The sequence below is a fragment of the Dermacentor variabilis genome, chromosome 7 (assembly GCF_050947875.1).
Source record: "Dermacentor variabilis isolate Ectoservices chromosome 7, ASM5094787v1, whole genome shotgun sequence".
In the NCBI taxonomy this organism is placed as follows: Eukaryota; Metazoa; Arthropoda; class Arachnida; order Ixodida; family Ixodidae; genus Dermacentor; species Dermacentor variabilis.
In genome coordinates, this window is record NC_134574.1 from 165,086,000 (window position 1) to 165,112,608 (window position 26,609).

At 51.3% G+C, this 26,609-nt stretch overlaps 2 protein-coding genes across 4 annotated transcripts in view; both read left to right on the plus strand.

Moving 5' to 3' along the window:
- The window catches only part of LOC142588429 (MAP/microtubule affinity-regulating kinase 3-like), a 164,209-nt gene that overhangs the window by 25,896 nt on the left and 111,704 nt on the right, over nucleotides 1-26,609 (plus strand). The window lies entirely within an intron of this gene.
- Nucleotides 1,980-4,163, plus strand: LOC142588427 (uncharacterized). The gene has a single exon (XM_075700130.1). It carries the CDS (start codon nucleotides 3,057-3,059, stop codon nucleotides 3,636-3,638), a length of 582 nt encoding a protein of 193 aa, XP_075556245.1. The 5' UTR covers nucleotides 1,980-3,056; the 3' UTR covers nucleotides 3,639-4,163.

Below are 26,609 nucleotides of genomic sequence, written 5' to 3' on the forward strand. Positions count from 1 at the left end.
GAACTTTGCTCGGATATCACATTTTCCGTACCGTGTGCGGCTTGTAACAAACACCGGCTGTCGTGTTGACAGAACCAAGAGCCGAGGAAGAGCACCATCGCTGCCTGTTCGCTGTTTGTTGTTGCTGCTGCTGCCGCCGCCGTGGGGTTCCACGGTGGTGCGATCTAGCAATGCGCGCTTTGTTTTGTTTTGTCTTCGTCGCTGAGTTAAGCGCACCGTAGCGAATTGCAGCTGCCCGCGGCTTCGGGGTCTTGGCGGGGCTGTCGCTCTGCCTGCCGGTGACGCATTCCATAGAATTAGAACTGTATACGGCCCACGAGTATAGCATCTACACTACACTCCATCTCACAAGTCGTTCGCAGCACTGCGGAAGATGCGGGACCCCTTAGCCAGTCAGAAGACCGGATGCCCCACGAGATGTGTTCATCCGCGCCGCGTCTTCTGCTCACAGCCACACTAATTGGCGGTTTGCGACGTGCTTGCGCAAAAGTTCCGATATGTCACGTATTGCTGTATCGTATCATGTATCAAGCAAAAATTAAACTCTCTAATCCCGCCAATAATCAGACATAAGAAACGGACAGTTACACCCGGAACTATATTTCGCTGCGCAAGGATATTATCTGTGTATGCCTCGTACCTTCGGCAGTGCTGCAAATGGCTTGTGAGATGGACCATAAATCCAGTGCGTTCCCTCCCCCTCGACTCATTTCTCCCTCTCTCACACGTCCAAGCCTCCTTCCTCCTTTGTCAATATTTGACAAAGCGATGTGTTCGTTGAGCTCTTCAATCCGAACATTGTCACCATTTCTTGGAAATATTGCACTTAGACAGCGTTCGAAACCCGGTACATGTTATTATGAATCCGCTAGAAATATTTCGCCTGATAGCAATGTCAAATACGCAAGTAAGCATATCGTTTGTGACGATGAAAATGCTGTAAGAACGCATGTCCAAGTCGTGTAGGAAAAAAAAACAACAAATAAAGCGTATACGTACTCTTATGCCTATGGGATTCGTTCATAGCCGCTCTTAGGGCTTGTTGAATACGCTTATCGAAAATGTGCTCGACAACTTGAATACCGGCCGCGCATTTATCGCAACATCTGTGTTATCCGAAGAGAGCCACTGTCGCCAGGAAACCGCATGTATACGTGAATACACGACTGCGGCTATGTTGTTATCGATAATTATGATGATGCTCAGGCGTGGCCTGAACCCACCATTGGGGACATGCCAAGAATCGCACGGCAAGAGGATGCATTAAACGAAGTACCCTAGAATGAATTTATGCTAAGTCAAACCTCATAACGAAAGAATGGATATAACGACGTAGTTTTGGCTCCCACACTTCAACTTCGGCTTCTCTCTCTCTCTCTCTCTCTCTCTCTCTCTATATATATATATATATATATATATATATATATATATATATATATATATATATATATATATATATATATATATATATATATAATATAATATGCTTGCTCTAATCAAGTTGTTCAACTAAAAAAGAAAGAGGCAAAACACAGTGCAAGACACGATTCTAAGACCTATGGTGTTCGGTCGCCAGACCTCTGACGACTGAACACCATAGGTCTTTGAATCGTGTCTTGCACCGTGTTTTGTCAATCATTTTTTAGTTGAAGAGCTTGGCCAAAGTTAGCTGAGACACCCTATATATTGTGTACGTGCGCGTGTGCGTGAAGACATAAAGATGCGGGAAACCTAGTCTGCTCTGCTTCATCTCCCTCTAGACAGTTTCATGCTTTCTATTCTTGCCCGCTTCCAGTTTTTGTGTGCCTCCCGCCGTTGCAGAACTTCTCAAAAGCGTGCTTGTTATCGTGTGCTCCGAGTCGCGTTTCGCAAGAGTATGTGCGTGTGTATTTTTCAGAACATTCGGTTCAGTTTGCTCCAAGCCGTCGTCGTAATTTTTTTCTCGTTTTCTTTCTTTTTTTTTGGGGGGGGGGGGAGTAAGCAACAGCGCCGTTGTTTGCTTGGCTTTAGTGTCGACACCTACTGGCGGGTAGGAACACCGCGTGTGTCGTGGCATATCCTTCTCTTTGTGTATGCAACACTTCGTGGAGGACATGCTTATCGTCATGCAAACCGAATGCTTATAGTGATGTATGATGAGGCTGTATATATAAGTTCCTTTAGCTATACGCTACTGCCTTTTCTAAATAAAGAGGAATGCTTCTTGCGCTTGATACATACCATGGGACGTTCTCGTGCTATTTTTCCATGTATCTTTGAAATTTAGAACGAGGGAAAGCCTAGGCGAGTTTCGCGAACCAACCTCCGCGCCGCGGTCCTCGTCGCCAGCTCGCAGGACCCGGACAGTCGCATCATCATCTCGGGGCGATTGAGCGGATATATGTATACGATCTTTTTACGTGATAAATTTAAAAAAAAAGACAGAGATAGAGAGATTATTATTTTAATGTTTAGTATTCTTTTCTCTTCTTTTTTGATGTTTTATTTTTCTCTTCTTTTCTCTTTACTGATTACTTCTCATGCAATGAACTTATCCTAGTTCCTTACCAGCGCGGTCTTTTTATCTCACATTCTTACACTTTTAATAATTTTGTTTTGCTGAGTCTGACTGCCTAGTTACGCGCTGTTCTTGTTCTTGTGGCGTCTTTTAAAACATTTTTCACTTCTCTCCGTAATGAGCGCATCTTTGTCTTATGTTTCTTCCTACCGTAGTCCGATCGTTGACATGTCGTCTCCCTTTGCGGGTATACGTCATAGTTGATCATCATCATCATAATCTCTAATTTGCAAAATATCTTTTTAGTTTTATTTTTCTGCCACACCGTCCGACTCGTGGACTCGTATAGTGGGTCGAGCCATGTCACCTCGGGTCGACCAATCAGCCAGCCTCGCTGTCTCGGGGGTTCGTGCCGAAGGCGCGTGGCGGGCCATCTGTCTGTTTTCGTGTCCCCGTATCTCGAACCCGAGGAAAACTTTGCGATCCGTCTTCGACCCCCCCCCCCCCCCCACCTTCTTGCGATAAGGTCAGTCGTCCGCGAGCATATCGCCGTACAGAGATGTTCGTCCTGGAGTGGCTGAGCGACGCGCTCTCCTACCTGGGCATCTGGCAGAAGGGCGGCAAGCTGCTCTTCCTGGGCCTCGACAACGCGGGCAAGACGACGCTGCTGCACATGCTGCGGGAGGACCGCATGGCGCAGCACGTGCCCACGCTGCACCCAACTTCGGAGGAGCTCCGCGTGGGCAACGCGCGCTTCACCACGTTCGACCTGGGCGGCCACGTGCAGGCGCGCCGCGTGTGGCGCGACTACTTCCCGGCAGTGGACGCCGTCGTGTTCCTGGTGGACGCGCACGACCGCGAGCGCTTCGCCGAGTCCCGCGCCGAGCTGGACGCGCTGCTGGCCGACGAGCAGCTGGCCGGGTGCCCCGTGCTCGTGCTGGGCAACAAGATCGACAAGCCGGGGGCCGCGAGCGAGCACGAGCTGCGCTCCTTCTTCGGGCTCCAGGCGCAGGTCACGGGAAAGGGCAGCGTGCCCCGGGCCGAGCTGGGCGAAGTGCGGCCCCTCGAGACGTTCATGTGCAGCGTGCTGCGGAGGCAAGGGTACGGCGACGGCTTCCGCTGGCTGGCGCAGTACGTCTAGGGCTGTTCCGCGGCCACGACGTCTGGCCCGCGTCTGGCCGCGCGACAGAAGGACGACGGAAAGGCGTTCCTTCCCGTGTCTGGAATCGCAACGGAGCAGGTCATCGGGCCGTTGTGAGCGGCGAACAGCAAGGACGTACGGGAGCGTTGTCCATGGTCTCTTTTTTTTCTTCTTTCTTTCTTTTCTTCACTGCGGAGGAGTGGTTTAGGAACGTTACCAGACATCGAGACACTACGTTGTCTGTGCAACACGCTTCCATCACTCTCCCTGTTTGTTTATCTATTTTTTCTTCTCATTCCTGCTTCCCGCACAGTTGAATCCACCGCAACGAACGGCGTGTAGTAGTGCGAATCAGGCAAGAAAGGCTTGCAGCTGACAAGGACAGAAGCGTCAGGGATCCTATAGCTGACAAGGACAGGAGGGACATGTCGTCTTCCCACACGCGAAGCGCCTGCACTTGGCCGCCCAGACCGACTCTGTTTCTGTTTTTTTTTCTCCGAACGTTGGTTCCTTTTATGTATGCCCTTTTTTTTTCCTTTTTCATTCGAGCCGCTGTGAGCTTGCGTCCTTCAATACATGGTCAGCCCAAAGCGCATTGTTTCACCGTGCCTAACATAAACAACGTACTCACTAAACCACGCCAGGAAAGAAAAGGAGGGGCAGGAGGGGGGACGCCTCGCTTCCAAGAGAGACACTTGCCGCGCACGGCCTTTCGTCGAGTGCCATTCGCGGCGTTTTCTCTTGGGTGCGGCCTGGCGGCGCGTGCTTAAAATTAACAGGTGTTCTCGCGCCTTCGAATTATGCACCGCGATAGCAGAGGACGGCTCCGCCATGAACTGTAGTCGCTCCCAGCAGCTTTGGCGACGTTCGAAGGTGGTGAATGCAATTCAATATAATGCGCACGTATTATGTTGAATTGGCAAATCGTTGCGTGGAACTGAATAAGACATCTTGTTCTTACCAGAACGTAGCCGAATCAGTAGGAGAAGGATGGAAGGAACGGAAAATAGCACAATGTGCTAAGAATTTATCTAGGAGATCGCCTGGAAACGTGTAGAAATAATTCCTTAATGGTCAAGTGAGCATCACTATAACAGCCTCCAAAATAGGGGGCTTCCAGATAACACCAGGAGTTTAAAAGTGCAGTCAAATTGTCGAAAGGGTATATACTTCAGAACTTTTTCACCTACGACGACAAAATGAGATAACAATGACCAATCATCTCGGCGCCTCCAAACAATAGTCCTGTGGTCACCGAATGGTCTGGCGATAAAGATTCCTTGACGGACAGATCGCGCCTTCGGGCCGCTTTAACATTCGCTGTTATCTAGGAAGAATTAATTCAGCTCTATACGAAGACTTGCTGTAGACGTTCTGCAATATCGATCGCAGAGAATGAGATGTGCTGCAGTGGTCTGCTTGCGCGTAAAAGGTTACGTAGGTGTATCTTGTATAATAGTTCGACCACTCTAATACCGCGGCCTTTCAAACGGATATCTGCCATCTCCGATGCAAGAGTAGCGTAAGTGAACACGCTTGTCCGCACCCGCCGTGGTTGCTCAGTGGCTATGGTGTTGGGTTGCTGAGCACGATGTCGCGGGATCGAATCCCGGCCGCATTTCGATGGAGGGCGAAATGCGAGAACACCCGTGTACTTAGATTTAGGTGCACGTTAAAGAACCCCAGGTGGCCGAAATTCCTCCACTGCGGCGTGCCTCATAATCAGAAAGTGGTTTTAGCACGTAAAACCCTAAATTTAATTTTTTAACACGATTATCCGCCTGTATATGTGTGCCTTGTCCCGCGTTTGCGCTAATGTGCCTCCTTTTATTAGGCTGCATCCAAATTACCCTGCAAGAAGTCTAATTAACGGTCTGCGTACTTCGCCGTACCTTTTCTTTTATTTATTTCTCATATTCAGTATTCAACACTGAATATCAGAATTCATATTCATATTCAACACTGAATTCAACGCTGTCAGTATTCAACACGCTTAAAACCTCCTGTTTGTTTTATTTTTGGCTGGCTAACTGGCTGGCTGGCTGGCTGGCTAACTGAACGTCAAAGAACTTCCCCACAAGTGCTGCTTTTCTTAACTAGCGCCTTGCGTTCTTGGGGGACGACCGCGTGCTGGCTGATCGCCCTGGTTGCGCCAACATCCTCGAGGAACGTGACGTAGGAACGTCGTAGAACGTGACGCACCGTACGAGAAAGCGGAGCGTCACGCGGCGCCCTTTCAACTCTCGTCTCTGTCGTTTCGTCGTTCTTTTGCTTTTGTTTTTTACGACTATCGAATTGTTTGTTTGCTTCGGTTCACTAATTTGTTCCGACACGCGCCACTCCTCGGCTTGGCACACTGTTCCTGGTTTCGTCAGCGCACTCGTGTGCGACTTGCCGCTTTCTCCATGCGACCTCTCTCTCTCTCTCTCTCTCTCTCTCTCTCTCTCTCTCTCTCTCTCTCTCTCTCTCTGCCATTTGTCTGCATTGCTGGCTCGTCACGAGCTCTTTGTGGTTGCTGATGATACACTTGCACGTCACCTTGGCTGCGCAACGCGAGACGCGGAAACGTGCGTCAGGACTTGGCTTGGCGTACGCGCAGGTGTGTGCGTGTGTGTGTGTTGCAAGCCCCACCTACCCGTCTTAGAGCTCGGCTAAGGAACCACCACGCCTCTCCCCCCCCCCCCCCCCCCCCTCCCCCGTCCTCTACCATTACCTCTGCACGGCTGTCACCGAGGCCTTTTACCCGGCGAGCTCTGTTCTGCGGTCTCTTGGAGGCGGCAGCTGGCAGCTTTGTTTACGGCTTAGAGCCGCCGCTCGTTGCTTTCGTTCCCTTATGCACGCTTCTTAGTCTTCCGCGCCCGTTGCCATGGCTACGTGGAAAAGACTTCTCGACGGAAAGTGGGCCGGAAAAGTTTTGGTTTTCTCTCCGTTATAGACACTTGCGCAGCAACAACGAATGGTGTGGCCTCATTGTTGTTTGGCGCGTTTCTCAACAGCCAAGCTTAAAACGCTCGCGCGAACTCGTAAACAGCGCCTCGTTATTATTATCATCGTATTTTTCGTTCTGTCTCCATTGTGACCCGACAGCGGCATAATGAATGCACGCGCCTACTTTGGGGCAATCGGTATCTGCTGCCTAAACGCAAGGGGGGGGGGGGGGGGGGGGACTGGCGCCGCGAAAATCTGCGTTCGAATTTGGCAGTCGCTCTGCTGATACAATCTACCGCGATATCAGAATGAGGTCGATAAGAATAGCCCCCGTGTCTGTGCGAATTGCTTTTTTGCGAGAGGGAATATTAGATTTAAGTAATCAGCGTACACCGCTTGCAGAATGAGTTCAATTGAGAGTTTCAAGAATGTGAGAGCTCTTTGGGTTCATCTGTGGGTTCATCGACATTTCTCTCGTTTAATGGGCGGTGCAGACTTTGCACGTATACCGCTGTGGTGGCCATTTCCGATGACTGGTTTTATATCCTGCCGCTGAACGTCGGAATGTCCCCTGCAACGCGTGGCACGTGACCTAGTGCGGGAGAGGAATGAGCGGAACTGAGGAGCTCGTTATTTAGCCAAATAACGGTCGTATGAAGTCTGCAGACACTGTGCATAGCTAAGGCAAGCACGTGTAAAATGCTCTTTCTTTCTTTCTCCATACCTCACTCTATTATGATACGTATCCCTGCATAATTAGGCCGAATCGCTATCCTTCTGCACATGAGACCTCATTGGTTTGGTTAAGTACCTTAAAAAAAACATCGTTTTTGACAATTGTATAAGGTTTGTCACTTAAGTTTTGATAGGTAATATCTGTAGTCTTCAAGTTTTAAGGGTTAGGCGTCTATAGTCTTATACAACTCAGGTCTTCAGTGAAGCCCCGCCCACGCCCTCATAACCGCCAGCCGCTGTTCCTCCCCGAGGCTGCAAATAGTTCGTACTTCAATCTTTCCCTGTTGCCTAAACTAGGCGGTAACCGCAGAAATAAAATTATAAGCTCATAATTTTGTACGTTTTCACTCGTCCATTGTAGGGGAACGGTGAAATCCTAATTATTTATTGAACTGAAATAGAACGCTTGCTTCGCTGCAACTATTTATTGCCAAGATTCACTTCAGTTGGGAGGGAGGTTTGATGAGTAAAACGGGGTCAGCAGTGAAATGGAACTGTACCGCGGAGTTTTGAAGAGTGAAATGCTCAGACTCCATATACTTTGTCAGTGCGTGTTGTACACCTCATCGCTTCCGCCGATGAAATGACTCTTCAAGAACAGCAGACGCTCGGGAGGTGTGAAGTACGACGCCATATTGAAATGATCGCACGTCGACGATTTTGTCTGCTTCTGTGCTTGGCTGGCGGAGTAACAACCTGGCGCAGTCCGTGTTCCTTGGTTGCCAACTGCTGTTTTTTTTTTAAGTTGTATCCTGCTATAATAATTGTAAGAAGTTTTAAGTTTGCACGTATTCTTTACGAAAGAAGGGAGGGTGTTAGGACAGCGTAGTTACCGGCGGTCGCGGGTCTAACCCACAGCCTTCTCACAGTGCGTGTGGTAATCTGTACTAATTGAGAAGTACATGGTCGCTGTACTCGAGAATGGAAGCTTTACATATTTGGTTTCATGCGCTGTATGCTCCGAATCTCCGTGACCGCTTTGTAATACGTTGTCCAGCCAGCGAGGAGAGGAGAAACGAGTTTGGCAATGGCGCGTTTATATATGTAGATTGACTACTTTGCTCGTCCATCTGATTTGGCCTGCGTAACTTGCGCACGTGTCCGAAAGGGGACGCGCTTCTTTCGCCACGATGTGAGGTTAATGAACTACGGGTAACCTCTACAGGGCTACGCACGTCCTACATATATACAACGCTGTCTGAGCTAGAAGGTATTGACTATTGCCTGACTTCTCCAACTTAGGAGTAAAGTTATGATATCGTTACATTAGAGGCAGCCTATCTTTTTTTCTTTTCGTTATGCCCGTTACGCTGTCCCTGCAGTGCTCATTCGAGCTTTCGTTTGTTATCTCTACCCCCTTCTGGACTCATTGCGTGGCCCAGCTGCGACGCATCTCGTCCACCCCGTCCCTTTCTATCGCATGACGCAGATGTTTTATAGACACACAATTGCGACGTCACCTTCAGAAATATAATATATATATATATAAACGAAGCTCATACGGTGCGTCTAAAAACGAGTCGACAGCCGCCACATCAGAGCGTTCGTGTTTCGTTCGACCCGACTCGCGCGGATCGCCCCGCGTGCAGCAGCTCGCTCGCGTGGTGTGGCGACTGCACGGATAAACGAGGCCAATCGCGCGCGCTTTGTGGAGGAAGTCCACTTTTCCTTATGGCCACCGCTTTCACCGAAGCCACCACGCGCTCGCGGCTTTCTCTCTCTCTCTCTGCACCACTCGCGCAGCGCGCATGCCGTTGCGTTTTGCGGCTGGGTGCGCGCAAAACACGGGAGCCAGCCGACGAGCAGCGTCTTACGCGGCGCGCTGTTCGTTCACCTGTCGTGCACGTGCTGCCGGCATGCGCTGAACTGGCGGCCGTACTGTTGCAGCCGCGCTTCGCAAGAGAGTCGTGTCCGTCCCGCGCATGGTGGCGGCACGGTGCGTCGCGGGTTCTCCGGCGCAGACGTCCGGCGATTGTGATCGGGGCTGCGTGGCTTCTGTTTGCCGCTCGCGCCGAATCCCACCCCGCATTATACGCTATGCACGCTTGCGCGAACAACGCCGTCCGTGCGAGTTTCACAATGACCCACCCACCCCCGACCATCGACTCGACTTCCTCCTCTTCCTCTCGGCTCGGAAAGCGTGTCTCGCTTGGTCGTCGCTACGGGCACTCCCGTCTCTCTCTCTCTCTCTGAGTGCCGGTCCTGCGTTGTGCACAGACAAGCTCGCTGCTGCCGCTGCCGCCGCCTTGCAGCGGAGCAATAGACGCGTGCTGTAGCGATTGTCGCTGCCCTGCTCTCTCTCTCTCTTTTGTTTTTTGTCTCCCGTCTGGCTCAGGCGGCGGCCGTGAGTCATGCGTCCTCAATGAGGCCGGGCCGGCCTAGCGCCCCGGTCGCCCGCCCGGTGCGATCGCCGGTCTGGACGCGCCGCTTGTCTCTGTCTCTCCCGGCGTTGTCGTGCTCGTCATCATCGTCGTCGTCGGTGGGTCCGACCGACCGCTCGCTCGCTCGCGCCGGGAAGGACCGGCTGTTTCGCGAGCGCGAGGGGGGAACCCTCCTGCAAGCTCGGCGTGCTCTCTCGTCTAGTTCCACGCAGCACTGCGAAAGGCTGCAGAGACGGCGTGTGGCAATTAACCGGTAGCTCTTCCCTCCCTAAAACATTAGGTATCCATTTTACCAGTCCGTGGAATGTACGGATTGGGCGTAGACATTTTATAGAGCGGTTTGCCTCCCTCTTTTGTTTCTTGTTTGTCTGTACGCAATGTAGAATATATCGTGTACACAGAATTTATTTAAAGCGTAAGACTGTGTAAGCCCTGCGGCCGTAGGGACCGTGCGAACTTGCGATCTCGTAACATGGCCTTAGTCATTTTCAGGCGCCCATACATTAATCAACTATACACGCCCTGCCCCGCAAAGGAACAATTTACATATCAATTTCCCGTAGGGTAATATATAGCTGTACAGTTTTTTGCTCGACAGGAAAATAAAATTCTTTGGGCAGTCTGAGGTGGCGCCTATATTGCTTGTCCATCACTGCTCCGTTCTATAGCGAGTCTGCAGTCTTCCTCTCCCGTTGTGATCGCAATCTGTCCGCCAAGCGGCGGCGGTAGCGATCGTATTCGAGGTGATGATGATGGAGGGGTGCTCGAAGCGTTGCTTTGTAAACCGTCCCGGTAGCGTGGACGGGGTAGATTCGAGATAGGGGCCCGGCGTCATCGGCGATGTTGTGCCTCGTGTGTGTACCTCGCCTCCCGCGTCCCTCGCCCTGTTCGTCGCTTAGAACGCCGATAATGTGCGGTGAGGGCGATCGCCGATGCAACGTTGCGATTCGCTTTCTCTCTTGTCGTTCGTCTTCCTTCTGGAAAGATGATGATGATTATGAATATAGTGTTTTGTGGCGCAAGGGCCAAGTATGACTAAAGAACGCCAGGCCAATGTGAATGGGTTCGTTGTGAAGCTATAAGTTACGGAGAAGGGATGTGACAGGGCTGTAAAGGGGCCTAAAAGACGGTAGAATACATGTAATAAAACTATGACAATGACTATGATGCGTGCCAAGGACGCGAAAGATGCATTGTGAAAGAATTGCAATGCGCTAAAATTAGTCACAGGCTAAGAATTCCTAAAAGCACTACTGCCGTAATAGAGCCCTTGAAGCGCAAGGACCTCGAAAGAAGGTGAAAGGTGTTCGCAAAGCGTAAGGTGTCCCTAATTTTTTTTTTTTTTCGCGAAACGGTGCATCTTTGAGACACGGCTGACGGTTGTTGCGTCGAGTAAGACTATAACTGCTTCAGCAAGGACTTATCGACAAGTCCGTGCCACAGTCACCAATCGTTGGGATTTTTAAAAAAGAAGCCGGACAACGCAATCCGACTTTGTCTCGATATTCGACGGGTGAACAAAATACTGCGAGATGACTGTGAACCAATAAATACCCCGGATAGACACCATTTGTTTGGGAATGCATCCCAAAAGACATACTTCTCAAAGGTAGATTTTGCCTTAAGTAAACTGAAGCCATATAGTAGATCGGGCGCCAAATTATGTATAATACATAACAAATACATGGATAAGCGTCACTATACTGAGTGGAGTTATATATATATATATATATATATATATAAGCGGGAACAGTACGAGGCGCTCTCTGGCGCTCGAAACGGTTCTCGGGACGTCAGCAGAACATATGTGCTGCAGTGTGTGACGCGCAGCACTCCACGAAATAGGACATACATGCATTGTAACGACCGTCGCTAGGACACTATTTCTGTGCACTACTGCAGTGTCGTACTTAATTGTGAAACGAAGTGGTATTGGTCCTTATTCAGATGGGCCTGGCAACGAAGTCCTCCCAAGCTGTCCCGAACCCCAATAGTACCAACTGCGAGCAGTGGTGGCTCAGTGGCTGTGCGACGTCCTCCCGCTGAGCATAAGGTCAGGGTTCGATTCCCGGTCGCATTCGTTGCATTCCTATAAGAATGGAACGAAAAAAAAAAAATAAAGAGAGAGAGAGAACGCTCTTCCAATCCATGGCCTGTGCGTTGCCTTTGGACATGGCAAATTAACACCTTAATTCTGTGCTTTGTTATTTGTTTTTAATAGTTACTCCAACAGCCGGTTGAGGCTTGTTTCCCGGCACGGCCAAATCCTGCGCTTTAAATGGTGGTGATCGCGGTTGTCTCTCGAAGCAAAAAAGAAAGCGGTGTTGCGATGTATCTATATATGCAGCATATACTCGAAAATAACTTTTTTTTTTATCTATACCTCCGCATGTATATCTTTTGAACGTGACGTCACGAGGTAACGGATAAGCACTCTCGGTAAATCTGGTAGTGATGCGCTGAATTCCCGTGCCTGACGTACTCACTCGCGACTAACTTATATAGGCCTGGACAGGATAAGCACCTTAATTTGGAGCGTATAGTCGTGTTTGGCGAACACCTATACGGAACGCCTTTATAAACGACGCGCGTATGGCGAAGTGCACCTGTCGTCTCTCACTCGCTCGTGCACCCGATCACCTGTTGGTGTGTTCAAGCTGCTCAACTCAACGCGCAGTTGCTCAGGAGCTTGACTGAAAGTAAGTGCCCTATATACATGTTGAATTCCGTATGGTCAGCCAGCGCTCACACGTAGAGCGTGAGCCGGACTTGTCTATACAGGGTGGCCGAGTGACCGGCTCCAAGCTGTGCGTGCGTCCGCAGCAGTATACCTATAGTATATATCCATAGTACAGCTGCTGGATGTTGTTCTATTGTGCGTGGACCGAGAATGGCGGCGTCGACAATTTGTGCTATTATTGCGCCTTCGCAGTGTGGCTGATTGGGTGGCTCTTTTAACCTTCGCGCTGTACACTTACGATTCTTGCACCGGCGACCCATGACCCCCCCCCCCCCAAAAAAAAAATAAAGAAAGAAAGAAAATAAATAGAAACGGTGGCGATCAAACCAGCCGATTGGCCAAGCCAGCACAAGTGTGGTTCACGCTGTGCTATAGAACACCGGTGCCCGGCCAGTTCAGATGCGGAACACTCGTGCCTCGTTGAGATGAGCGTTGAGATGAGCTGACGCGAAATCGCCGCCTGTCCTACGCTGAAAACTGTCAACCTTCGCTTGTTAGGTCATGCGTTACGGCGCTGCTTTCGACACACGAAGCTTCAGCGCTGGTTGCCCCAGGCTGCTGACGTGCTTCGCTACACAGGCGTGCGAATATTCGAAAATTTCGAATAACGAATCGAATGTTGCCGCGTTCGATTTGGTCTTGGAATCGAGTGACTTTCTGTAAATACGAATATTTTTCGAGTAATATTCAAATACTTTAGTTCCTCAAATCAGGGCGTTAACACATAAACTTGGTGTAAAGGTGCAGTAAATTTCGCCCTGGCGGCCACTGTATACCGGCCGGCCGGCTATAGTAGACGTATAACACGAGAAGTTACGTAGTGGAGCACGCCATATGTACGTCGACCAGGGAGTCGGACTTCTCAGGCGAAATCGATACATCATTCGCACTCACTGTATAAAAAGTGCCCAGATGCAAACAAATTCCTTATTCGTATGTGATGCTTTACATGTGCTATTAATGAAGAGCGCTTCGTAATTTGCGATGTAATCGCAGAAGCTTGCTAACGTTGTGAATATGCTACTATGTAACCATCGTTCTTACGTTAACAAAGAAAACGGTTGTTCATTATTCGGAAACTATTTGAAAACCTTATTGAGCTCTAATATATATATATATATATATATATATATATATTGTATTTTTGCGGCTGGGGGCGGATTCTTCAGGGGAGTCTCCCTCCTCCTCGTGTCTTCCCCGGAGGTCTTCACCCGCTGCTTCGCGAGTCCTCTCTCGCAATGGTCGGCTGACCTCAGTCCACGGCTCCGCTGGCCTCTGCTGTCCGTCGAGCACGCCGCACTAGATCTGCAGCTGGTCTTCGCAGCGGTCGCTGGACAGCAGTTCCTCTCATCGCTCCGCACTTGGGTGTGACATGATTGCAACTTTACGTCAGTTTGTTGACGTGCCCATCTTATGTGATATAATGCGGGTTTCTCATTGCACCATGGACATTTGCCCTTATGTAGTGTGGAGTGCGCTTTACGTAGCACGTCAAGGTTATTTGCTTTTTAGGATGCTTCTGGCACTGTGCGATTCGTAGTCCGATGGGGTCTCAAAAAAATCAATTATTCGCGCACCCATGCGATTCGCGACCGGATTTGTATATACAGTCCATCGCCGCACCGTCGCGCGCATGCGCGTTCTTCGGACGCGCCAGCGCTCCCCCCCCCCCCCCTCGCAACATACGCCAGTCCTGGCGCATCATCACCGATGCAGTCTCTCTCTCTCTCTCTCTTAATAGCTTCGCTCGTGCCTCAGCTTTTCGCGCTCGGCCGACCAGCCGGAGATGTGGTAGAACAGGCCCCGCAGAGAGAACAGAGAATGGAATTCACGGCGCAGGGGCGGCGCTGATGGACCGGGGCGGACCCTGATGATGTCCTTTATTTCTCGCTCGCCACGGCACTCAATCGTGACTGTGTCACGCGTGCACGCTTGCGTCGTCGTCGCCGACCTGCGCTCCCCCACCGCCCCCACCCCCTCGCCCAGCGCTGGACGTACGTAATAATGACCAGCGCGCAAGGTTTGGTCGGTCTCCGCGGCATGCACCGACTGTAGGGGGAGAGGGTGTGTCTCTGGAACACACGACGCCAGCGCTGCGCGTCGCACCGGCTGTGTGCAGTTACTTAGGTGCAGTGTGCAGCGAGAGCATGCGGCCCTCGTCACGTGTAGCCGGTGCAGCGAGAACACCGCCGCGTATCCGCCGTCAACACGGCGGACAACAGCGCAGGCAACGAGGGACAAGTGGCGCTGACTATAAGGAGTTTTAGGAGTCCTACGGTATATAAAAGACAGATGACATAAAAAAAAAGGACAGCGCTGTCTGTCTCCGCTGTTCGTTCACAATTGTGGCGTCGTCTGCCCTGTTCGACACGTTGAACGCAAAGTCCAGTTTAGAACCCTTCAACCGCCACTGCGACGTGTCTCGCCAACTCCGTGGGCTACAGCTATATGGTGGCAAGTGCAGCGAAGTGATTGGCTGGCGCTCGCGCCAGCCAAACATTGAGGAGAGCGGGCTGCGTGTTCCAACGAAGGAGGCCACGCCCAATGTGCGCTCCTAATCCTTCCGTGAAGGATGCATTCAGTCGGCGTAGCGGGGAAGGCGATCAGAAGCGGACGCTGGAGGAGATCACTTCCTCAGGTTCTTTTTTTTTTTTTTTCATGTTGGCTCACGTGACCCACAACTTCAGCCGAATTGCACGGTGTTGGTGAAGTGCAGTATTTAATTTCTTGGCGGAGTCCAGACAAACACAAGTTCCTTTGTCGAAACCGTGGCTCCAGCAGCATCCGTTGTTTAACCACTGTCAACCACGAAGAGAACACGCGTAGACACACGTGGCAGGTGCTACAACGTCAACGTCTCGCGACATATGCGTCCATGACGTCGTAGACGTCCGACGTTGTTGCCAACTTTTTATTTTTATTTTCGAGCGTGTCGCTGAGCTGAGAGAGACAGAGAGAGTTGCTAAATGTTCGCTAGATTTTGCAGTGATGTCGCTTAAGTTGCCGCCGAGACCGATAACACAACTTTAAATATGTTGGCGTTTTGGAACAGTGCTGTGTAGGCTATATCATGGCGTAACCAATCTATCGAAACGATGCACGTTCGTATAGCATACAGTGAATTGACCAGCTGAGGGTAGAGGGCTTTTTATATACTCTGCGAATGTTTACAAAATAACGGTTAATGACATCGGACATTATGCATGCACATGCATGATGTCGTGTTACAGATCCAGCAAGGCTCCAAAGAACGCGGCTAGTCTGATCTTCCCATGTCAAAAACGCGATTGGTGCAAATTAACTACACAGTGTTCGGCGCTCGATCGTGCAACGAGAACTACACACATTGTGCGACACCCGCTTGGTTATGTTGTTAACGTGGCGTTGGCGTATCACGCGACCTTTTTACTAGTCAAACGTCGCGCTGTTGTTGTCCCTTGGTCTGCCTCGCATCTCCGGTGCTGGAGCATCGATTTGTCCGAAAGCTGTGAGAAACGTAAGCGGTGCATGCTTTCACAATCGCATAAGCTTCCCGTGAAGGAGCCCAGCCGCTACGATATACAATGTGTACGCCTTCAGCTTTTTTTTTTTTTACCTTATTCACGTGCTGCGTTCGAAACCTATCGGTAAAATTTATTGCAGTAAGGTTTGGTTATTTAATTTCCTGCTGAACATTTACCAATCGAACTTTGTAAAACTGCAGCACCATGCAGTAGCGTTAAAACACATTCTAGTTGGTTTCGTGAATAATAATTTAAAAGGGGAACGCATGCTTTTTGTGAGCACAATCTGAAGACTCGGCCCAATTAACCGCATCTTATATATATGTCTTTAATGGATGGAGATTACCCTTGCTTCATCGTGATCACGGAGCCCACGCGCCGTATATAGGCAAATTTCGGTCGCCTACATTTACCTTTCCGATAGTAAATGCGTGTTAGAACCACATTTACGAACCGACTTTCTTAACTTCTTAGTCGCTAAAATGCATGTCGCCATGTTGTCCTGTCATGTCGCTAAAAAAAAAGTCTCCGTTGATAAATAGCGGAGCATGTTGCTAAACCGACGAAGTCGCTAAATCTAGTGACGATATCTCTAAAATAGAAACACTGATGACTAGCGTCCTGTTCTTCGTGGTCGTGTTTTCGCGTTGCTTAGCCGAGCAATACGTTTTCCTGTGTGCAAGAGCTTGTGAGATGAACTCGGGCGCTTCTTCGGAGGCGCCGCGCCATTTCTACATGGGTCGCACGGTATACGCGCATTCAATGCAAGATCGTCAAGTCAGCACGGGCGAGGCACGTATGTACTGCGTTTACCATCAGCACAAATCGAAACGCTGTAATAGGAAATAACTGATCGGAAAGGCCAGTTACGCGTAATTGCATCGTGGTGCGACGTGTAATCGTTCTGTAGACGGTTTAACGAGCCTTAAATTAAGGCACAATGCAAAGGTAGCGAGAAACAGATCGAGCAGTACGTTAGAGTAGTTTCGGAATTGTTATACCGCTTGTAAATTTGCTCTGCACGTCGTACACGAATCGCCACTCGTATCCTGCGGTTTGCACGCTGTCGCCCAAATTTCCACCTTGGTTGTAGGCGACAAGGACGATTGCGGGTGGTTGAGGGAGAGGACGTGAGGGCGTGGGTGCGTCCCTAAATTATGCATCGCTTATCGATCCGCCGAGAACGCGCCCGCTCACACGTTGCCCGTAATCGCTGCACTGTGTGTGTGAGAGGGAGGAGGGGGGAAAAAAGAGAAGAAAATCGATCAGTTCGAGAAGAGTCGGCGAGTGCCAAAAGGGGCGTGTCGTTCCACGAAACCGAGCCACACACACACTCGCGCGCGCGCGCGCGCGCGAGATCAGCTGGTTCATCGTACTCCGACACGCGGATCGGGTTCTCCTCGCGCCGTTCCCGGCCATTGTTCACCGCGCGAGCGCCCTCGTTGTTTCGGGCCGGCGTCAGTTCTCCTGTCGAATTCGGTGTGCGCCTCGCCTCGTCGTCCTCCTGGTGGCCTGTAGGACACCTCGTCCTCCGGCCGCCGTAGAGTACGCCTTAATGAACGAAAGTTTGCAACAACAACACCAGAAACAACAGCAGCAACGACACACACACACACGCACACACACGCGCACACACGCGCACACACTCGCACACACACGCGCACACACACTGTGCACTGTTGGAGATAAGTTCCACAGGCCACTTACACGGCTTTCATTACGAAGAAGGACTGCACGCATTTACTTAACCGTAATATGCCGTAAAAAAAATATACATCGCGGTTTCGTCCGAAAGGCAAAGCGTCGATTGCGATAGCAAATTAGTCCACAGCTATACGAAATAAGGATATTTTTTATAGGCCGTATAAACTTGTAAAAATAGGCATACTAAATAAATTAACAAGCATGACGTCACGCGCGCAAGCCAGCATGAATACATCTGACTCGATGAGGGCGGAAACTCGCCGTCAAAACGCTGCAGTGAGGAAGCGCGGTGGCAGCAGCGAGCGAATTGACCTTCGTGCTGCCCGGAGTAGAACGCTTCCCCCTCCCTACCCTCCTCCCGAAGCCTTGCGCGCGACGGAAGGTGGCGCGCTTCCTCCCCGCTTTCCTCCGTTGCGTGCGCGAGATCGATCCGCGATCGCGGGCTCTCCCTCGCAGGCTTTCACTCGCACATGCAGCATACGGCGAGCGGCGACGATTTTATCGCCCTTGGGCGTTTTACGGAACCTCACGGCGACGCCGTCGCAGACGGCAGAAATATGCCTGGAGTGTCCACATAATTGTTATCGCAATGAAATAAATTGGAGGTTGAGAAAAAGACGAGATGAGGCCGTCACTTTCGGTGCTCCCCGCTATGGGAACTAGGTGCGCTGATAGAAAGGGGGAGGTGGAGGAGAGAGAAAAAGTAAAGACGCCGAATGAAGATAACGAAGAAAAGTTCGAAGGGGGCAGCAGCTGCACGCAACGAGGACAAGGCGAGGGAAGAGAAGCGCGCTCTCGGAGGAGGCGAGGACGAAGACGAGAGCGTTGTCCGGAGCTGTGGGAGAAAGAGATATGCTCGCTTGCCCCAGATGTCGCTTCTGACACCCGTCCGTCCATCCGTCCTCCCGCCACAGCGGTCCGCGTAGAAGCGGAGCTAGAATGTCTCGCACTGCCCTCTGCCGGGCTGCGCTGTAGTAGCGTGCGCGCGCGGTCGAGCGATACGTGCCGTGCGACCCACTTTTGACGCCGCTGTGCGTCCTCCAGCCCTCGTGGTTTTTTCCCACACCCCCTTTATTTCCTCGAGTACCTCGCTTCTTTTTGTTTATCTAATCTTTTAACTCCCTTATTTCTGCGCCCGGAAAATAAGAAAGGAAACTCGAGGCTCTGGACGACTTACCCGCGCCTTGCGAAGAGCGCCGCTCTCAACTGGCCGCACAGCGGAACGAAGCGGCTGGCTCGTTTGGCGGCGACGGCGGTTGTTACTGTTGTCGTTGTTGTCCCCTCAGAGTCAATGACACGTGACGACAACGAGTACTAGATTGCCTGTAGGGCGCTTTTGCACGCTGAAGCTCGAACGAGATCCTCGTTTGGAAACCTTCCAGAAAAGGTTACTCACTAAACAAAAAAAAGCATATTGGTAGGGTTTCTGACTCTCTGTGTAGGCACTTGAACTCTACTTTTCGTATCGACATCTGTAGTGGTGGCGTGGAGCGCTAGTACGTCGTCGGATTCTTGCATTCGTATGGATTTTTTTTTTTTGTCTACACCCACGCAGCCTGTATATATATTAGTTGCGTATATACATACAAGTCAAGGATGGAGCCATTAGCAGTGTGAATACGCAGAGATACCCGTGCACGCCACCGATCACCGAGCCTATCGAAATCCACGAATTGCAGCAATGGCCGCGATGCTTCCTTCTGAGCCTGCGACTCGTGAGGCCATGGAGACTATACCACCATGCAGAGACCGAAGAAGGTATAGCGTTAGATGTCGTCATAACGTGTACAAGTAGTGCAACTCGTGCCCGGGTGTCGCTCCACAGTTGCCCGAGTCACACACATGTTGTGTGCAGCGCAAAAAAAAGAAAGAAAGAAAGAAAAAAGGAGAGAGAGAGAGAGAGAGAGAGAGAGAGAGAGAGAGAGAGAGAGAGAGAGAGAGAGAGAGAGTTGTGTAAGGATTCTCGACAGCGTGGGCTACTGGCCATGTGCCCGTTCTTGACCAGTCCTCCAGAATGGATATGTGCCACTGTGACGCAAGGGGCACATAGAATCCCCAAACGTGCTTAGACTTCTCCATGCATCTCGTCAACATTTCTCCCTCGACAAGCACCGTGTTTGTGTCTTCTTTCATCGCCGTCCTTCTTTTGTCTTTTTTTCAGCCTCGGTTGACGGGGCCTGCATGCTCGTCGACCCGGCAGGCAGGCGGGCAGTCGTACACTTGTTGCGTGCACCAGCGTGATCCGAATCGCCGGGATATTATTAGCATATACGGCTCGTGTGCGTGCGTGCTCGTGACCGTGCGGCGTCCCATCGATCGGCGTTCCGTAGCAGCCCGCGTGGCGTGCGCGTGATTTCGTCAGCCAGCGCGCGCGGACCGCCCATCGGCCGGGGTCGTCGTCGTCGCGCTTTACGTAAGGTTACTCAGCGCGGTGTACGTTTTCGCGATCTCGACGTTAGCTGAGTGTGTGTGTGTGTTCTGCTTCCTTCCTTTCCTTTCTTTTCTCTCTCTAATTCTTCTTCGTTTCTTACTCTCCTCTTTTATCTTCTGCTTTTCTTTGTTCAGCGAGAGATGGGGACCCGTTGAATACTTTCACGAACCGCGCCCCGCGGTGTTCAGGGCTGTTGCGGGTCTCGGTCGTGATTTTTTAAGAGCTCGCCACACGTACGTGCGCTTCTCGAAATGTCAAGGCGTATATACGCGCATTACGAAAGCGGATCCTCACTTTGCGGTGTGCCTGCTCGCTTATTTTATGTAGATTATGAAAAATTCGCTGCACGCATGTACCAGCCGTCTCTATTGCCGTTATTTTGTGAAAATTAGCCGTAAAACGTATTTTTCCCGAAATTTTCCTTTCTTCCTTCCTTCCTTTCTTATGTGTATTCGTAAATGTTTTGTGCTTTGCGTTTCTATAAACACTTGTGTTCTGTAGTGCCTGGATCCACCGGTGCTGTGTATAAACTGTTCTCTTATAGCGTCATTAATCGCGCACAGGGACTCCACGGTGGAATCCAAATTTCCTATACGGACCGTATATTAAAAAGATTGTTATTCTGAAAGTTAAATTTACATAGAAACAAGAAAGTGCGCCGGACATTGAACCGCTGAGCGATGAAGCACCCGAATGAGTTTTGACGAGCTTTGCAGATGACACTGGCTCCTAAAGGTCAAGGCGACTGCGTCGTGGCTGGTTTTAAAACCCCAAAGGCGACGCGCAGGGGCCTTTGATTAACGGCGTGGTGGTGGTGAATTCCGTGTTAATTTCTTTCCTCCTGGCGTTCTTTAAAACCTAACCGAAGCTCTCCATACCATAACGCTTTTTCTTTTTTGCGTTCCCGTACCCATCGCGTTGCGGCCACCGCGGGGATTCGAACCCGTGACCTCGTTCCGGCAGCAGAACGCCATAATACAGACGCACAACCAACGCGGCAGAGGAAAGCGTATAACCTACCCATGCATAGCGAACACTTCAGCTTGTCATCGCCATGACAGCCACGTCCTGCTATAGCGACGGCCATTCGGTCTCCACATTATTGCGACAGGCTGTATCATTTCCATCACAGAGCAGGCCTCAAAAATGACTACAATGTTTTTTGGAGTATGGTGATAGTATATTGTTATGGTGAAACAGGGGAGGAGGAGGAAGGTAGTGCTTGAAGAACAGTGAGGAGCGTTTAGAGCAAGCGCGCATAATCTTGACCCCAGCCGCCCCCTGTCAACGCGGCTCGCGCGGGGGGTGGGGGGCTGCGGTTTTGATGACGTCACAGCCGAAGGCGAGCGAACAGTGGCGGAAACACGCGATAAGAACGGGCCGAGCGCCGCCATCGCCCCATGTTCGGCCTGTACCGACAGTACCCGCGGCAAAAGGTGGCTGCCACCTATACAAACGCTCCACATTCCGGTCTGTGTGGTGACCGAGTTCATAGCAGTAGTATAGAAGAAAGGAAAAAAAAATTGTCGCCGCCAAATTCGTGATTCCAAGGGCACGTGAACTGCAGAAACTGTGGAGCGGCGAAGTGTTAAGCTGTATCTGTGCGAGCAGAGCTAACACCACCATAACCTTCTAGGTGGTGGTAGCGTTCCTGTATATGCTCCCGCAGGGAGCATATACGTATATGCTCCCTGCGGGAGCATATACAGGTACACTAGGTGGTGGTGTTGGCAGAGCACGCTCAGCAAGGCCCGTAAATGACTCACACGTGCTCTCTCTCTCTCTCTCTCTCTCTCTCTCTCTCTCTCTCTCTCTCTCTCTCTCTCTCTCTCTCTCTCTCTCTCTCTCTCTCACACTCATACACACACACTCACTCACTCGCACCCACACACACACACACACACACACACACACACACACACACACACGCACGCACACACGCACTACAGGCGTGCCCCCACTTCGACCGTTACCGCCGTCGACCTTCGCGACCCGCGAGCGGTGAATTCGCCGGAAAACTGCGTTGACCCCCGCCCCGCTTGCTCGTATACGCGTACGTTCACACGGCGTGGTTTCGCGATCGGGGCGCGCCGCGTATATACAGGGTGTCCCCGCTAACTTTAGCAAGGGTCTAAAAAAATGTGCAAATGCAGCGTGGCTGGACAGAACAAAGGTAATGTTGTTGGCCGTCGCTTGGAGATACTTGAACTATTTTTTCCATTCCGTCTAATTATATAATTAGTCTTAATTAATTAATTAATCAACTTGTCAAATATTATAATTGGATGAAAAGTGTCAATGATAAAATTGTAGAGAACGAAACGATAATTTGTCTTATCGAAATTCTCTGTATTCTAATCACGCGAAATGATTTACTGTGGTTGGCGTCAGCCAGCGTTTAACCATCGTAACATAAATCGTTAAACGCTAACTCCTTTGTCTGTCTCCTAAACGCAGAGAATCGTAAGACCCTAGAATATGACTTTTTTTTTTTGCTTCTTTTTAACATCGAAGCCTGCGCGGCTCTTACCATTATAACAGGTATACACAAACGGCGCCGACAACCTGCAAAGTGTGCAATGTGTTCACCTTTCCTATGTAAAGCTAACCCTGTTCATACCGTGTGCTCTCTGCGCGCCTTGGCAGCGGTTTGCTGTTTGACGAGCCTGTCACTCGTGTACATCACGCATTCGCGTGCCCGCAGTGACGTGAGCGTGGAACGTTTGCTAATTGAGCAAACGACGGGAGAGAAAGGCTGAATAGCGGCGGAACAAATGAACGACCTTGCCAGGCTTTTTTTTTTTTTTTTTTGTCCTTCGTTCCGGGAAAGCAGGGCCAGTGTGCGCATACGCAGCTGTGTCTATATGCCATATCCTTGCAGTGGACATAAAATAGGCTGCTGCTGCTGATGATGATGATGCGTCCAAATGCGCCCCACGGCGACGGCGTTAACATTTCATCGTGGGCTGCGCGGCATGCATCCATTGGACCTAATTGCGCGGGCTTTCGCAACCTTTCCTTCTACTGCTAACCCCCCACCCCCTCCCTTTACCCAATTGTGCCTCAGTACCGTTCATACATAGAATAAATCGTCAGGTCACTCATTCTCTCTCTCTCTCCAGACATGTAGTGATATTAATGGTGCGACGCATGCCACGTCGGTGATGTCACGCGTGTACGTGTGTGCGCGTGCGCGTCCGCTTGTACACACGTGCGAGCAATGCGCGCATGGCACTCCCGTGTGCATCCGCGTGTGTGTGCGAGGGCGCTCATCAGGACGAAGACCTCCATCCGTTGCCATGGGCCGACACCGGGTGTGGCCGGCTGGCAGCATGCAGGCCGCGCTGTGTGCCCGCGCTCCGCCCGGCTCCAGGCAGCGTGCACGCCCAGCGGTGACTAGTCTCTTTCTCGGCCCTCGCAGTCCTCGAAATGAGCGACGCGCTGTCGTCGGCGTTGTGCGCGCGTACTGTATCGACGCCGCCCAAATAGAATGAATTGAGGATGGTCCAGACTGTGTCTGTGTGCTGATGATTGCGAACACTGACATGCATGTAGTACTTACCACCGGAGTCTGAAGCTTACGGGTCGCGGCGAAACTACCCGAAATCCGCGGGCGCTCGTCCTGGATTTCCGAGTTGCTATACACCCTTCCCATTCGGCTGTCGTTCCTCCGTGGTTCACATCGTTTGCTATACACCCTTCCCATTCGGCTGTCGTTCCTCCGTGGTTCACATCGTAACAGAGGCTCAGACAATTAGGCAACAAGACAGCAGCCCCCGTAGAGAGAGATCCTTGTCTGTGTTCTCTTTGTTGCACCGCGAGTCATGAATCTATTTCAACTCGTCCAGTACACTCCGTTCTTAAAATTTCTCGTTGACTGCTCGTTGCCGTCCGAACTCGAGCCCACGACTTCAGGAAGGCATGCACACCTGCCGCCGCGCGCACCTGTACTATCGACAATGATAACGTGGGAGGTGTTTATAACGCGCGCACGCGCTGCCAGGCGTACAGGGTATGCCGATGCCCGGTGAAGCAATGCGCTGCGCGCCGGAGGGATCCGGCCACGTGTTCTAACCCGCGGCTCCCGCATTCTTTTTCCGTCGTTCGGATTGCACGGGCCCTCGGCTCGCTTCGCATTACGTCCCAGTACCATCCGCGGTTCAGCCGTGCTAACGGCGTCCGCGACCTTGACGCTTCGTCCCCGCCGAGGACGTTGCCGCTGCGTGTTGGGAAGGCGCACGCGTAAGCGTCGCTCGCGTTCGTCGTGTGTCACGCTACGCGTGACCGCGGCGCACGGCTCTGTAATTACACGAGGGTCGCGAACTTGGGTGTCGACGCACCAGGCCGAGGTTCGTCCCTTTCCCGTTTCTCACTTTTCCCTTCACCTTTGTTTCTTTTTTCGTCCGTACAACCCTGCTGCTGCTACGTGGGGCCATATACCACGCCCACGCGTCGCTTATTTCTTTTCTGTCTTGTTCTTCGACGCATCGAACGCAGGACAAAGAGATGGGGCAGTTGGAGATCGTGCGCGTGTCGTCACTCCTCGCTGCCCTGGTAGACGGGTTTTTAGGCATTGCTTGATGCCTCGAGATCGAGTTTGATCGCCTGATTGGCTCGTTTGGTGTCGTCACAAAGTAGGCGATTAGTTTGCTCACCAGAAGGCACGCTGCAAGTGGAGTTGGTTCTCTGTACCTACATGGCTAGTTGATGCATGCTTTTTCACTGCAGGTGTAGCGACAGGAGCAAACGACCACACGCGTGGTGAAAAAACAAAACCTAAGAAAGAAGAAAAGAAAAAAAGAAAAAAGAATGAAGAGAAAACGATAAAGGGTGCCCTCTTCACGATAGACAGCGGTTGGTCGTCTGTGTCGTCATCACTTTTCGCCGGCTTGCGACGTGTTTCGTCGCCGCCGGGTCCATTTAGGATGACGTCACGTGGCTGGGAAATGGTGTCGGACTAGGGAGCTTCCCCATTTCTATCGGGTCGGTGAAAGGTTCCGCCTTGCCGCGAACGGTGACACCTTGCCTGTCGGAGGTACTCTAACGCCTCCCCCTGCTCCACTAAGGCGTCCTTTAGCGGCGGTGACTGTCTGTCCGTCAGTTCAACGAACGTTGCTTTAACTCTATATCTCCCTTCAGATGGCGACCCTTGGGATGTCGGCTCCAACGCCGGCCGTAACGTTGTATACGGGCCGGCACACTTTTCTTTTTCTTCCTACTTTTTCTACGACAAGCGGGCTCGCTCGGCGAGATCCCTCGTCGGCCGTTGACGTCTTCGCGCGCCGTCGTGACTGTTGGGCGGCTGGGTGGGAGCGCGGCACCTCGCGTGACTGACAGATGTGACGGGCGAGATCCGCCTCTTTAACGAGACCGCAAATGGCAACAGCGCATGGTAATCGACCGGGGAGAGCGATTGATCCATCGACCGGCGGCCATGGTCGATAAGCTGCTGCTGCCTTTACTAAAAGCGATGGCGCAATGCGGGCTTCTTGTATATAAGGGAAGAAACGGCTCCCTCGGAATCGTCGAGTGTTCGCATGCAGTGCTGGTCTCCGAAGGAGCGCGTGCCGAACCCTCCGTGGATGTGTGGAATTCGCTGCTGAGCAGCACGAGGTGGCTGTTTAATCGTTTCAGTTCCACCGGTGGTGCCAGGAATGGAACATCTGCCGTGGAACACAGCAGCCCGGTGCTTTAACCACTATAGGCCACGATCGCACGCATACTTCTCTGGTTCCAAAGGCACCCAGCGCTCTTTGAAACACTATAGGTGCCCGCGCCACATCCTCGATCGTCTTCTTTCCTCGTCTCGCGCTCTGAGGCTCCGTGTGACTGCGCTATCTCCGGGACCGGGCCACCTTTCCCAGCACTTTCCTCGTGGCGTTTTGCGCTGCGCAGAGACTGCGCGATCTTGTACCGACTTCACCATCGCCCAAGTTAATCATGTTCTAACGTTTCTTCCCCCGGAGTACAAATGCTGGTGTATGTGGTCGTTGTAACATTAGACCACAGGACATAGTCACTGATAAGCGCGATTGTGTAACAATTAGTCTCAGATGACGTCACGACCCGTGTTTCTGTCGCTTACGCCCGTCCGGTACCTACAGTAGAACCTGACTCTCGGCATGTCGTAAATTCGCGTCGAACGGCCGCAGTCTAGAAATCATGCATGCCGTCGTGCGATCGTTGTTGTCCTTAAATTTACTGCTGTTGTCTCGCACACACGCTCGCCTCACAAATAGGCAGCTGCTCGCCTTACGCAAACGAGCATGTCCACATGGCAACGCTTTGCGGAGATAGAGTTTAGAAAGAGCACAGTTATATCAACCTAAGCGCATTTATTGCTTCTCTTTAGTGTGTCGTACTGAGTACCGGACGGGAGCATTGCAATGCAGCTTCTCCGCACACCTGGCAGGGCAAGTTCGCGTCAATTCGCCATGAGTTCGAGCCACGCGGCGGATGAGGGAAGCCTTGTGACAGGATGAAACGAGGCTTAGGTGGGAACGGTTGGTTATTCGGCCACATATTCGTGCTGCGAGCGAGCGTGTGTTA

Bases quoted from the DNA above. Each gene is read 5' to 3' on its own strand.
- LOC142588427 (XM_075700130.1), top strand. From the start codon at position 3,057: ATGTTCGTCCTGGAGTGGCTGAGCGACGCGCTCTCCTACCTGGGCATC.